At 37.2% G+C, this 15,369-nt stretch overlaps 1 protein-coding gene across 2 annotated transcripts in view; it reads left to right on the plus strand.

Annotated features, from left to right (window-relative positions):
- Positions 1–238: 238 nt before the first annotated feature.
- The window catches only part of LOC146305425 (serine/threonine-protein kinase 26-like), a 28,762-nt gene continuing 13,631 nt past the window's right edge, over positions 239–15,369 (plus strand). For both annotated transcript variants that reach the window (XM_084712241.1, XM_084712242.1), the window contains exon 1: positions 239–569. In XM_084712241.1, the coding sequence (XP_084568367.1) occupies positions 549–569 (21 nt within the window). In that variant the 5' untranslated portion in view covers positions 239–548. The remainder of the gene's footprint in view (positions 570–15,369) is intronic.

Consider the following 15,369-nt stretch of genomic DNA (forward strand, 5'->3'; position numbering starts at 1 on the left):
CAATCAAACTCTTTAATTGTTAATCACCGATTAATTATAATCCCTAACAGATAGATAGATAGATAGATAGATAGATAGATAGATAGATAGATAGATAGATAGATAGATTGATTGATAAAGTAGTGACAGGATGTGAACACCAGGTGGCAGTAGACGTCCTCATGGGTAAAAACTGACATTTACACACTCTGTCGCTCCTCCCTTGAAGTAGGCAGCGACCAGCTCGTCATCATCGGTTCGTTTACTCAACACTTTTTGTTGCTGCAGACTCTCACAGGACGTGTGTGTGTGTGTCTGTTTCTGTCTGTGTGTGTCTGTAGTTTGTTCATTTCTTTTTTTTTTTTCCTGCTGCAAACACACCGCCTCCTCTATCGGATATATTTCTTCACTTCTGCTTCGAAGTTCAACCTGTTATTTTTTTCTCGGAGGGGGGAGTTATTTTGTGGAAAGCTCGAAAAAGACAGAAGCAGGAGTCAAGAAGAAGAAGAAGAAGAAGAAAAACAGAGAAACCTGGAGGAGGAAAAGGGCGTTCATACTTCGAAGTAACCATGGAAGTTCCTGGTATGCAGGTAAGCTTAAAGGTGGACTCGCTGCGAGCTTTGAACGCTTGTTCGCTGTTTTTCAGTCGTCGTTACCAGCAAACTAAACCAGTTTATCAACACTGAAGGGGACATTGTGCAACCACAGGCCATTTCCTACAAGTTTTAAAGTCATTATTACCTGTTTTTATGTCATATTCAACCTCCGGAGCTCTTAATTTAAATGAACCGTCCTCAGTTTCCGCACACAGGCTGAAGAAAACTCTATAATGTCCATATAGTAGATCATTTTCTCACCATAAAGTGACTTTAATAGTTTCTGTGGTGCTCTGTATTGAGTTTATTATGAACTCCTGATACGTATTACTTTATAATATCCGTACAATATTCTTAAAGTCACATGGTGTGACTTTAGCTGCTCCAAACTGAGTTTACAGTGACTTTATGATGTTTTTCTGTCTTAAAAAACATTATTTTGGCACTCCACACTCAGTTTATAGTGTTTATATCTCTTAAAATAACTCTGCAGTATTTATATAATGACTGATAATGTCACTTGTCTGCTCCCAAACTGAGTTTATATTGACATTATGACATTTAAATCTCTTATAATATAAATATATTGAGTTACATTGTGATGTTAATACTCTATACTGCATTACAGTGATCTAATGGTGTTTGTATCTCTTATGATGTCCCAATAATATTCATATATTGAATTATAATGTGACTTTAACACTCAAAACTGGGTTTAAAGTGACATTATAATATGTGTATGTCTTAAGATGCCCTTGTTATGTTCATATAGTGGCTTATAATGTGACTCTGGTGCTCCATACTGAGTTTATGGTGATTTAAGTCTTCATTATTATGGCCATCTATACAGAGTTTATAGTGTTTTTATGATGTTTCAACCCTCGATGTCCCTACAGTGTGTCTACTGACTCCTGTTGTGTTGTTGGTTCTCTGTATTGACTGCATGGTGTTTATATGTCCTCAGATGTCCCTACTAACACTCATATTGTGACTTTAATTTGGAATTTCGCACTGAAAATTTAGTTTTATCGTGCGGCTGCAGAGTTAGAATTCACTGTTAGTAGGATTGATGACCTTTGCATCAGATTTGTTGGTGTTTGTACCAAACACACATGTTTTTTTAATATCTGGAGAACAAGATTCATAGGACAGGGCGTCTCTGCAGCACTACAGTACTTTATTATAATGCTGTTTTTTTTTTATCCCCGTGTTAAAAAAACGGCAGCTTCTGTGATTTGGATATTGCACTTGCCCATATTGTGATTTTGATAATATTTCGATTAATTGTGCAACTCTATACTATAGTTTAGAGTAAAATAATGGTGTTTACAGGGTGTCCTGATTAATATTAATATAGTAGTATTATTGTGACTCCATACTGAGATTAAAGAGATCTTATGCTGTTTAAAACTCTTAAAATAACCCTATAATGTTAATTTAATGACTGATAATGTGACCGATAATATTATAATATAGTGATTTCTATTGGGTTGTTGGTACTCTATTGACTTTCCAGTGGCTTTATGGTATTTATGTGTCTTATGATGTACCTATAACACTCATGTAGTCATTTATAATAGAAATTTGGTGCTCAAAATTGAGTTTATTGTGAGCTTACGGTCGTATAATGCTCATATATTGACTTATAAATTGATTTATTCAGGTTTACAGTGACTTTATGGGATGTATGTGTCATCAGATGTCTGTAATACTCTTATAGTGAATTTTGACACTCAAAATTGAGTTTATAGTGAGTTTAAAGTGTTTGGATGTTTCTGTAATATTTATATCGTGACTTATATTGTGATGTACGGAGTTTCTCTCTTATGATGCTCCTATAACATTCTTATAATTCTTTGCTCTTGGTAACCTTTTGGCAGTTTATTATCTTTCTAAAAAGGACTTTGTGTGTGATTATATCACAATATATTTTATGTAATGTTCCCACAAAGACTCATTGAGTCGGAGAACTTATTTATAGCTCGCTATCTTTTATCTGATTTATGGGGTTATAAACCGGCTGCGCTCATAAGGAGCTGGGTGTGTCTGTGATACACCTTTAGTGACCTATATCGTTGCTCAACAGTGACTTTACATTAATGTATTTTATATTTACATGATTCTACGTTGGATTTGTGTTTAATTGAAGGTAAATCAGAATATAAACAGTGTTTCTGACTCTTCGCCAGGTGCGTAGGGTGAGCTGAAGCGTGTTAATCCCTCTGTTCGTTCGTTCGTTCGGCCTCCTCTCCCGTTTGGCCGGCTCTCAGGTGTGTCTACCTGTGGGACTGGCTGCCTGGCTGTCAGCTCACTCGCTCTGCCTGCTCTGTGCGTCCCAGGTGGGCGGGGCGGAAGTGTAGTCGAAGGCCGGTTCAGTCAGCACACACCTGACACCCAGCAGCAGCTGCAGCAGCTCTGTGGCTGACAGGTGGATCTGTTGTACCTGTGAAGAACAGTCCTGATGATCGATAGAGGGATGTTGTGTTGTATTATGCTGCAAAAACTTGATTGATCGATTGACAGAATATATATTACAGTTTTAAAAATAATCGTTAACTGCAGCCCTAATTTCTTGACCCCTGAATATCGTTAAACGAGACATTTTGAGGATCATCATTTTCTGACATTTTGTCGACCAAACAACTAATTGATCGATTGAGAAAATAATCTACGGATTAATTGATAATGAGAAGAGTTATTTGCAGCCCTAAATGTGTCAGTGTTGTATTTACAGCTCGTTTCCTCTGCCCTCAAATCAGCCTTTGTCATAGTTTTACACTCTTTACGTTGAATCAAAGTAGCCCGTTAGACGATATTGTGTTTAAATAATCCTGAGTTGCAGCTTTTATTCTGTCATGTGTCTTTTTGTATTATTTTGGGCATTTTCCTTAACATCTCCTTAAAACAAAGAGACAGAGAAGGTCAAAGAGAGACAGGACTCTGACATGTGTTGCACAGTAACTCACGTACTTTGGACCTCAGATCCGCCAGGACGCCTCCGTATTTTTATTTTTTTTTCTTCTTATCACGCCACGGTCCTGTTGTGACATCCCAACACTTCTGAAAAAGTTTGACAAACTCTGACCAGAATCAGACAGCTGACGCTTCTGTGGCTTCCTGCCTCATCACACATGCTGTTTACTGGTTTTAACATCCCTTTAAAAAGAAACGTGACGTAACACACAAACATAAACTTGATGTGATTACAAAACCGTGCCATTATTACACAACTCGCTGGGAGACTCGTGTTATTGTTACAGCACTTTTACAGCCTGATACGAATAATATGTTTGTTGTTAAACATCTGCTGCCTCGGGCTCACGTCTTTGTATCGACGCTTTCAGGGTTTCCCTCAGTGAATTTTGGCGGAGGCGTCTGAATACAGACCAACCCTCAGCGTCAGAGGCTTTATAAACAGTAAAGAGCATTAAACCCTGAGAACAACAGCAGAGGTGCTACATTACAGGAGTGTTTCAGGCTGTTCTTACTGTCCTTTAGTGACCATGTTGATCACAAGACGAGATTCACTTGAGTCTGTTTGATTTATCTCAGGATGTGACAGTGATTTTGATACCTAATTAGAAGGGATGTATTTTCATTGGCGATTAATTCATCCTGTCATAATCTTGTCATGTGACGTATGTCTGTGTGGGCGTATTGAATTATATTTTGAAAACTTAAAAAGCTTCCTCTATGAGATGATTGAGCAAAATTATCAAGCTGCTCCATTAATTTGGCCAAAATAAGTTTTTAATGGAGAAGAAAGGCGAGCGTCTCTGCTGAGTCATCATGAGAGGGATAACTAACTTTTTAACTAGGTCAGAAACAATGTTTTTGTTAACTAACTTTTTTGCTAAAACTTATCAGAAAAAGTAATGTTTTGTCAGCTTTTTAACTAACAGTTTGCAAACAGTGTAACTTTTTGTTAACTTTATAGCTTACGTTAGCTAGCAAATACTTTAACTTTTTAAATTTATAGCTAATGTTAGTAAACAGTGTCATGTTTTAACTTTTTTGCTAACTTAGATAGCAAACAAAGTAAAGTTTTGTTAACTTTTTAGCTAATGCTTGCTAGCAAACAGTGTAATTTTTGGTCAACTTTTTCGCTAACCTTAGATAGCAAACACAATGTTTTATTGCCATTTAAACTAACAGTAGTTTGCAAACAGTGCAACTTTTTGTTGAGTTAGTAAACGATGTAATGTTTTAACTTTTTAGCAAATGTTGGCTTTCCTGCCCCTAAAATGGTGAAAAATGTCAGTGCTTCCAAAACTTCCAAGATGACCGAATGAATAAATGAATTTAATTTATTCTTATTTGTTCAGTACTTTGGTTTGTAATCAATTACTTGCAAAACTAACATGTAATCAATATCCATCAGCCTCAGCTGCATAGCAAATATTAGCATGCTAACACTCTAGCACTGTCATTTTGAGCATGTTTCTTTTATGCTTCTCCAGTTTATGACGACACCACAAAATACAAAAAAAATAGTTTTGGTTGTTTCGTTATAGTTTTTTCCGTTAAGTCTCAAAGAAAAAGGAACCATTATATCTTTATTGAAGATGATGATGCTGAGCCCTGCTGATAAATGTTGTAACAGTTTGGCTTCGTCTGATGACTCAGTGTCGACTGCAGCTGATAAAATTCAGTTTAATTTGACTTTTATTGTTTAATTGATCGATAATGTGCAGGTCAGTTACGGGAAACCCTTGGGATGACTTCACGCGGGGGCAGGTACCTGGAAACACCTTTTTTTATTGATGTTTATCATCTTATTGTTAGTTTTGGTTTTACTCTCTTGTGTGTCAGTGGAGACTTTCAGTGTCCTGTGATGATTTAATGATATTTAAGGTTTGCTCTCTAACAGAAAGATGATTGATCAAACGCTCTTGGAGACTTTTCAGGTTTTATTTGATGATAAAATTATTCTTGAATCAGTTTTAAGCTTTTAAGTCAGGGGACGCCATGTTAGATTATGTCCCTCTGCAGATGCTTAAGCTCAGCCATCCTCCCTAAAACTCAACTGTGCGATTAGTCCCTGAGAGCTGATATCTAGTTGACCTCTGACTCCTCTTGATGAAGGACAGACTTCCTGTTTCCCTGTTTAACTGTAGCTCCTGCAGCAAATCAATCCCTCTTTCCCGCGCTCCTCTTAAACCTTCCTGTTGTGAATCCGTCTGGCGTGTACAGGTACAGTCTGTGCAGGTTGCTTCCGACATGTCGGGCATTGCAGGGCAGGCGTGTCGACAGCGATGATCAAACACCAGGGAGTGTCCTCTTCTTCTTCTTCTTCTTCTTCAGCTCTTGTAAATTTTTACGGCTGCACCTTTTCACCGTCATGACATAATCACAGGCTGCTCCGCCACACTGAAACTTTAAACACTCATCGTTGTGTTTGGGTGTTTCTGGGTGAGGAATTATCAGCAGACAATCAGCTGCTTGTAAGTTTTGTCTGTGGATGGTGAGTCAGTTTTTCTGTGGTCTGAATCAAACTGTAGTAGAATGTTTTTTACTCTCCTGAGCTTCTGTTTTTGGTTTGTTTACGTTCACATTTTCCTAAAGTAAACCTTCATTTCTGGACGGAGTCTACTAACAAGCAACGCTTAACATCTTTGAGGTCATACTGTGAGTCACAGTTTCTGTCTTGATCACCGTCATCAAGGTGTTTGGCAATTAATTTAATAACAGATTAGTAATTGATCAATCATTGCAGCTCATCGTCCACATCATGATGTCCAAAAATTTCCACATCTACAAAATTGTTAAAGATAAAATAATATGATTAAATGACTGGAGATGCTAACAAAGTGATAATTTATTCTTTATTGGGATAATTTGGTGTTTTAATTGTTTTTTTGTGATTAAAATAGCAGTAATTTGGGGGTTTTTGTTTCTTTACTCCTCTCTGACAGTAAACTGAATATTTTTGAGTTGAGAGTAAACCAAGACGTCATCTTTGGCTTTGGGAAACAAGTTATATTTGCACCTAAATTAAAACTTGCTTTCATTGGGCAGTAGATAATGATTAAATTAGCAGTTGTTCTTTTAGTGAATCAGGTGCGAGGAGCTGTGCAGGGGTGACTTTTAAATCCCAGTAACAGATCCCAGTATCTGTTGGTTATTCTGTTAATACTTTTCCTCTTTGATAAAATGAAATAAAAGTAGCTAGCCATGATTTAAGCATGTGCAAAAAATTAGCACAAAATTTTTTTGGCAGTGTGCATGAATTGTAATGCAAGATTGCAAAACAAAAACAACGCAACAGTCCTTTGTTTTTGTGTTTTACTCTGCAGCGCCGTCACATCGCCTCGAGTGAAATCCCGCCCATGACTTTGGGCATTTTCACTGGTGTAACTATGCTGTTGTCATAGAAACCGGTCATAAGACTGTGATATTTATTGAAACTTAAGCGATATCTGCTGTCTTAACTTCTACACGCACGCACAGCTCTTCTCAGCTCACCGGAGCAGCTCTGTGTCTGCCTCTCTGTGACTCAGTGTGATTGGCTGTTACTCGTGACTTCTAACCAATCAGATAGTGCTGTGGGCGGGACACTGAACCAGTGTAACAGTGTATTATACAGTACGGTGTGTAATTATTATATGTGCTATTGCATATACATAGTACAGGACTTTATAATACACTATAGTATTTGAGATACATCAGACAGACTCTAATGAATCTCATCTTGTGATCAACGTCGTCAGTAGAAGACAGTAGAAAACAGCCTGAAACACTCCTGTAATGTAGCACCTCTGCTGTTTTTCCTCAGGGCTTAATGGTCTTTACTGTTTATAAATTCCACTGACGCTGAGGGTTGGTCTGTATTCAGACTCTCCGGGACGCCTCCACTAAAATTCACTGAGGGAAACCATGAAAGAGTCGATACAGAGACGTGAGCCCGAGGCAGCAGATGTTTAACAACAAACATATTATTTGTATCAGGCTGTAAAAGTCTCATAAATAACAACAGTCACCCAGAAGAGTTGTGTAATAACGGCATGGTTTCTTATCTGTTTGTATTATGTCATGTTTCTTTTTTAAAGGGATGTGAAAATCAGTTAATGGCGTGTCTGACGAGCCACAGAGGCATCAGCTGAGTTTATCAGACATTTTCAGAAGTGTTGGGATTTCACAACAGGACTGTGATCTAATCAAAGAGAGGTTAACTGAGGCGTTATTGCTGAACAGTTCATTTAAATTTGATCAAAATCGCAATATGTTCCTCTGCAATTTTCAGATATTGCTCGAGCAAGATTAAGTCTGATCTATAAACTCACAGAAAATGATGAAAAATGTCAATCGTTGTTTCCTAAAGCTCAAGTTGATGTATTGTTTCATCCACAACCCAAAGATATTCAGTTTACTGTCAGAGAGGATTGAAGAAACCTGCAAATATTCATATTTAAGAGGCTGGAATTCGAGAATTTTGAGTTGTATTTCTTGCAAAATTAATCAAACCGATAATAATCGATTAATTGAACCATAATTGTAGCTCCAGAACAGGTCAGATCGCTGCTCTGTTTTAACCTGTAATTTGAAAGTTGTTGTGCTTCATATTTTTTTTCAAACACTTCCAGTTTGAACGGACTTTAATGAGTTAATGAGTCGTGGAAAAGTTCTCATGTCGGATGACTCAATAGATCATGTCATGTTTCTGGGCTGAAACGAAACAGGAAATGTTAAAAAGTGGCGAGATTTTCACATGACGCGGCTCCGCAAAGGTCATTGTTGAGAATGCTGTGTTTGTGCTTCCTCCTCCCGCAGCTGTGACCTTTGACCTCGCTCTCACACACACACGCAGATCTTTTCTGTTTGGATATTTGGACACCACTTGTTAATAAAAACATGGATCCCTCTGCGTCTCTCTCTCTCTCGCTCTCTCTCTCTCTCACTCACACACACTGCACACAGAGTTGCAGAGTTTCCACAGCCTGGTCCAAGTTTTCCCTGGGCAGCTCGGCGTTTGCATGTCGGAGCGAGCAGGCAGGCGAGCAGGCAGGCACACTTCACTGACCTCTAAAACCCTGCCTCTCTCTGTTTCTATCTGTGGAGCTTTGACCTGAATCCGCCTCTTATCGCCGGTGTTTCCTTATCGCCGTTTAACCTACAGCTGTAAAACTCAGGTGTGTCTCTTCACACTGCTCCCCTGAAATATTTAAATCCTCTGTCTCCATTTAAACTCAGTCTAATCTCATGTAAAATGTGCTGCATGTAGGGAACATTTAAGAGACTGTACAAGGAAGACACTAAGATTTTGCTCGTAGCCAGAACAAAAAAAAAATTGTGTATAGTTGTGTGTGTTTTTGACAGAAATCAGAAATAATGGATCATGGTCTGATTTCCACACAGTTTAATAGGCTTCATGTCAGATGCCTGATCAGAAAAATACTGGACCTCAAATCAAAAGGAGCTGTGATGCATTTTAATTTAATAACTTATCACTGTCACCCCTTCACCGAACTGGAAAATCAATATTGTGACTTAAAACTTAAACTGGTTATGACACTCGGGATACTTTTCGTCACTTTTCTGCCGACTGACGTGAATTACAGACGGTCTGAAACGTTGGTTTTAGCCATTTCTCACTCATACGTGGCTGATAAAGTGAACTGAAGCTACAAAACAGCACAATAACACTAATGATGCATGAAGTAAAGTTAACAGCGGCGGTGCAGATGTCAATTTTAACACTGAGAAAATCTACCTTAAGTGACTTCTGCTAACAGAAACATGTTCCACGTGTTGATAATCCTCATATATCGTGTTTTGGGTGCTGAAAGAAAGTAAACAGAGCGATGCTGCTGCTGCAGCTGCACGAGGAGGACGGGTCGCTCCGTGCATCACTTGTGTGGAGCAGTTTGTCCCGCTTTGATTAGGGATGTGCGCGATTAGTCGACTACACGATTGTGAAGATGTTATGCAGCCGCCTGGCACCGTGCTGCAGCCCCTCTCGCCATACGATGTAAGCATGTTTGCCCCGATGGCCCAGGCAGCCCTGTTGGACAGATGAAAGCTGGTAAAGAATTATCAACAGATTAATTAAGAAAAACTTGTAAAATAGAGGATGTTTGCTTTGATTGACGGAGGAGAGTGTTTTTACTCTTGGACACAGTTTGTTTTTTACCCAGTGATCCTGCTGACTGGTTTAAATATCTGAAACAGCTGCTCAGAGATCTTCTGTCTGCTTCTCACCTATTTGTTCTTTACTTAATAATTTTCCGATTTACTTCCTTGAGTCAAAGCTGGGAAATTAACAGGGAAGAATTTGTCAGAACCCTCTCTTGACATTGTGGCTTTAGTAAAACATTAACGTGAAGCACCTTTCTAAACCTGGAAACTCGGTTTGCTTGCGTTTGTATAATTCTCCTTGAACGCCCGTAACTGATAAGCTAAAATTAAAATTCCCAGACTGACTGTTTAAAGATTATTTGACCTGCGGTGAAACATTAACTGGAGCTGTTTTTGACTGTAAAAGATGGTGATTTCTAGTGTAGAAATCCAGAATTTATCTCCAGTGACAAAACCACCAGTGTGATCTGTAATGACTGAGCGAATGTTAAATATTTAACTTCCTTTCTCTCCTTTAAATGTTGTTCTTTCACCACAGAAAGGTCAAAGTGTAATCTCCCAGGTTTATTTAGTCCCACTTACATTTAATATTTACTTATTTTATGTTTTCGTCTTTTGTTTATGTGTCACCTCTAAAACTTTCACCAGTTTTAGCCATTGAAGGAATTCTAATAATAATCTTTTTAAATGTTTCTGTGATGGAAGTAAAATATAATGTGTTGTATTAAAGGGATAGTTCTGATTATTTGAAGCGTGGTTGTTTGAGGTACCATAACAGTTTAAGTGTACACTATATTTAGAATATTTTCACTGATTTACTTTGCTGTCAGACAGACTTTTCTTACAGAAATCAGACGTTATATAAGTCAAATGTTGCGGTCTCCAAACCAACCAAACTCCAGAGGAAAAATCAGTAATTTTACCTCACAGAGCACTGACTTGCTGGACTACCACTGCCTTCATCTCTTAGTTTGTTTTCTGTTATTGTGTGACTTTGGTGTTTTAAAATATTCATTCTGATTCACCAGAGTCACACAATAACACAAAATAAACTAACAGATGGAGGCAGCGGTAAACCAGCAGCTCCCGTCTTCTGTGAGGTAAAATCACTGATTTTCCTTGAGGAGTTTGGTTGGTTTGGAGAGAGCGATATTTGGCACTTGTGTAACGACAGTGACTCAGCAGAAAATGCTGCCTGACAGCAAGGTAAAACGATGAAAATATTCTAAATATATCACTTAAACTGATAATCTATTTATTTATTCATATTTTTTGTGGCTAAAATACATTTAATTAGTTCAGAAGTATGTCATCCATCTACTGTAGTTAATACAATGACTATGAATAAATACTTCATACAAACCAACTTAAAAAAAATCAGAACTGTCCCTTTAAAGTGACGTATTTGTTCACTAAACAACCAAAGTTCATGCTGCTGCTGACGCTTTTATTTTGTAGTACTTTTTATCACACCATAAAGTAATAAAAAAAAAAAAAAAGTTGAATGTTGTGGTTTATTTTCTTATTTGTCCGGTCAGGTGAAGAGAGCAAAGACAAAATCTTAACAAACATACTTTGGCTTTTGTAGAACATTTGGCCAAATAATTCAGATTAAATATTGTGACATAATCTGTTAAATCAGATCTTAAACCAATACTTGTTAAAATTAAATGATCAGAATTGAGTATCACTAATTACACTCTTTGTTCACCAAAATATCAAAAGCTAATTCCTTCAAATTGAAAACCTACCTGGCAGTAAACCTGTCTCTGACTCTGAAGTCGGACTGGATGTTGGAACGTCTCTGTGTCTCCGTCTCAGGCCCTGCGGGGAAACCCCATCATTGGTTATCACCTCATTACATCATAGCTGATATCTAAACAGCCAGTTTCTGCACTTCCTTGTTGTCTGCAGGCGAATCATGTCACGGTTTCCCTGAATGATACAAACAAATAAACACAGGAGGAGACATTAAAGGATATTTTTGGTGCATTTTTAATATTTGTGCTTCTTCAGGGTCAAAGTCCTGATTATGAGAATAGAAAAACTGTCTGGAACCAACTGCTTTGGCAGTAAATGTTTTATTTACTTACTGTTTGGTAACATGCTGATTTTATTTTAATATTTTTTATGATTTTTAAACAGTTTTTGATTGTTTTTAATCAAGATGACAGCTGTGATGAGGGCTGGGTGGTACGGACTAAACATTTATATCATGCTATGTTTGTTTTTCTTGAATTTCCAGTATAAATGCTTCTGAGGGGGTAAAACACTTGTATGGAGACTCTTACTGATATATTTCATATAACATAGACATGTTTTAATTTGCAAAACTGGAATAATGAATAGATAAAGATGCAAAACATTATTTTATAACCGCTGTCATCTGATGTAATTTGCACGTTATCATTTACTGCTCATTGTCTCGCTTTTGTTCAAGCAGAGTGAGGAGTCGACCCGTCAGTACAGTTTAATATTTATACCGTCCGCTCCTGGCTGCAACTATTGATCATCTTCATTACTGATTGATCTCTTTCTTTTGTCAATGAGCTGGTTAATCATTTGTCTATAAGTTGTACTCCCACACAGGTGTTTTAAATTCCTGTGAGTGATTACACCTCGGCTCGGGTTAAAGATGGGTGAACTGTGCTGGGAACAGCAAGTCACTAAAGTTCAGGTGCTTTACAGGAATCATAAAGTGAGCAGTGAGGAAAAAACTCTAATTAAGTTGTAAAAAACAAACAAACAAACAAACAAAGCTCTCAGGAGATTAAAGGAGAAACCAATCAAAGACTCTCAGGTAGAAATAAAATTAGAAAATGCGTTTATGCATAAATCTGGTCACCTTATTCTTAGAGCCAAGCTGCTGAAGTGGCCAAAGATAAATAAATATATCCTGAAGTTTAACCAAAAGTCACAGATGTCTTCAGATACATTGATTGAAACTGGAAGAAAAAATAAAGGGACTTCACTGTGGTTTATTTAATTGCAGCAGACAAAGTTTTGTTCACAGTTTGTGTTTTTTTTTGTAAGAAGTTTTGTTCTTTGATGAAAATTGCGTCACTGAAACAAGTGTTTCTGGCGTCTTTTTATGAGTCCATGTGGGCTGAGAATTTTTATGTGACCCAATAAACAACTACTCCTCACATAAAGTCCAAAAATAAAGAATATTAACAATGCAAACAATTTGAAGCCCCAACTGTGAGACGTTCTACATGTTTTGTTGTGACATGTTTCATTTTATCACAAAGTCTCACTTGTTGAAATACAACTTATACATTTCTATTTTAAATTTCTTCTATAGTTAGTGTAAACTGTAGAGTTTGACAGGAAACATGGTGAGAGGGCCGTGTGACATACAGCATGTATCAGAGGTTGAGCAGGGGACATTGTGGTTTGATGGTTTGCACCTTAAACAATAAGCTGTCAGGACGCCGTGACACATTACAGTAACAGAACTCAAATATACCAAAGATTGAGAGTGGGCTTTTTTAAACGTGCATTATTAAAGCATCAAAATCACCATTAAAATAAAAGTTTGGATGAAACTAAAACTACAAAATCACCACAAAGAAATATCTACCTGTGTGAAACTAAAAGCACATTTAGACTGGGTCTCACCAACAAAGATGTTACACTGCATTTTAGCTAGCCGAAATAAAAAAGTTTATTAAAAAAGTTATAGGCCCATTGTTTACTAGCTATCTAAAAGGTAAAAAAAAAAAAAAAAGTTTAAAGCTAACAAAACATTGCATTGTTCGCTAGGTAGCTTAAAAGTAAAAAACAACAACAAAACCTTATATTGTTTGCTAGCTAACTAAAAAAGAAGACATTTTTACTTGCAAGCTAAAAAGTTAAGTTTTCTGTCCAACTGAGAAGTTTATGCAACATTATATTTTTTGCTAAATAGCTAAAAAGTAAAAAAAACAACCCTAAATGTTATATTTTTTGCTAGCTAGCTAGCTGTTGTTTGCTTGTTAGCTAAAAGGTGAAAACAAACAAACAAAAAAGTTAAGAAGATGTTGTATTGTTTGCTAGTTAGCTAAAAAGTAAAAACAACAACAACTAAACATCATATTGTTTGCTGGCTAGCTAAAATGTTAGCCTGCTCATGACGGCTCTGCAGAGACGCTCAGACTTCTCGTCCTTTGAAAAAAACTTAGTTTTGGCTCAACAGAATTAAATTTAATCTAGATTTAGAGCAAAAACTAAACTGAGGTTTAATAAAATTTAGTATTTCTTTGTTTTAAACTACTTTGGTGCAACATAATTTAAAATTAAAGACTAAATTGGGTTTAAAAATGAATCCTTGTTGGTGCATCGCGCCTCAGTAACACTGAACATAAGTATGATGATGAATTATAGCGTTTTTTGTTTGTTTTTTTGTTTTTTTAAATATCTTGTTTATAGTGATACCAGCATTGTCATATATCAGCTTTTATATTTACACGACTGTATTGTGAGTGATTCTGCTGTTATTGTCTCATATTTTATCTCTGTTCTCCTCCCTGAGTCTCTCATCTCTGCTTCTTCTTCTCATCTGTTTTCTCTTCGTCTCTCTGCACCGAGCTAAAAGTATCATTAGACAGTAACCACTGTGTTTGCTGACAGGGTGTGGCAACATTGTGGGCACTCTGTGTGTGTGTGTGTGTGTGTGTGTGTGTGTGTGTGTGGTGACTGTTCCTTTTTTTAGTACAGAGAGGAAACTCGCCCAGCATCATAGGGATATCATATGCTCCTGTGGGTCTGTTTATTAGAGACAAATATTGGAAGTTTTAAGAACAAAATATGTCGTAGTCTGTATTTTGTGTGTGTGTGTATGTGTGTGTGTGTGTTGCTCTGACTTGCATAACAAGTGCTTGCTGAGGCCTTGATGGAAACACTGAACCTCTCCACAGTCCAAACTGTCAGGGAGTAGAGCTGCTATAATGCAGCTATAAGCTACATGTTAACACACAGGCCTGAACATTTGGGATGAATAACGGATTTTCACAGATTTACCAGTTAAGTGTTTAAAAAAGTGTCAGAAAACAGTGAAAATGTTGATTATTCATGTTTATTCATGTCTTGTTATGTCCAACCAACTTTGGAAACCCCTCAGATATTAAATTTACATCTATCATACATCATATTTTTAATGAAAATAACTGTTAGTTTCAGACTTCTATCATCTAAGATAATGAAAACCTGTGAATTCTCACAGTTGAGATGTTTGCCATTTTCGTCATATTCAGCATCTGTATCAGTCTGATGGAGGCCAAAATCACTGGATCAGATATCGTAAATAAAAATGTATAATGTGATACGATCATCAGACTAAACTGTCACATTAATGCTCAATAAAAGAGCCGTGGTGTCATCATGTCAGAGTTATTTCAAGCTTAAGGAAGAAAAAAAGCATTACTAGAACGCTAAAGGCCTTTCAAACTTCTGCATTTCTCTACATGTTCTGAGAAGAGGGATACTTGGCGTTTCATGCTGACTGAAGACTTCTCAGCTGACTTAAGTTAGCGCTAGCTTACATCATCCAGCGACACTTATGCTTTTGTTTACGTGAGACCTCATGTTTCTTCAATTATTCCCAATTTCGATGTTGAATATGCCACCGTTATCACTGTAAACTGGGCGAGAATGGAAAGTTTGGCAGGCTTAGCAACAGTAACTAAGGAGGGCGGGGCTTAGCGAAGGCTCAGTTGTAAATGCTGCAAAAAGTTCTGCA

The sequence above is a fragment of the Lutjanus erythropterus genome, chromosome 23 (genome assembly GCF_056507025.1).
Source record: "Lutjanus erythropterus isolate fLutEry1 chromosome 23, fLutEry1.hap2, whole genome shotgun sequence".
Lineage (NCBI taxonomy): Eukaryota > Metazoa > Chordata > Actinopteri > Lutjaniformes > Lutjanidae > Lutjanus > Lutjanus erythropterus.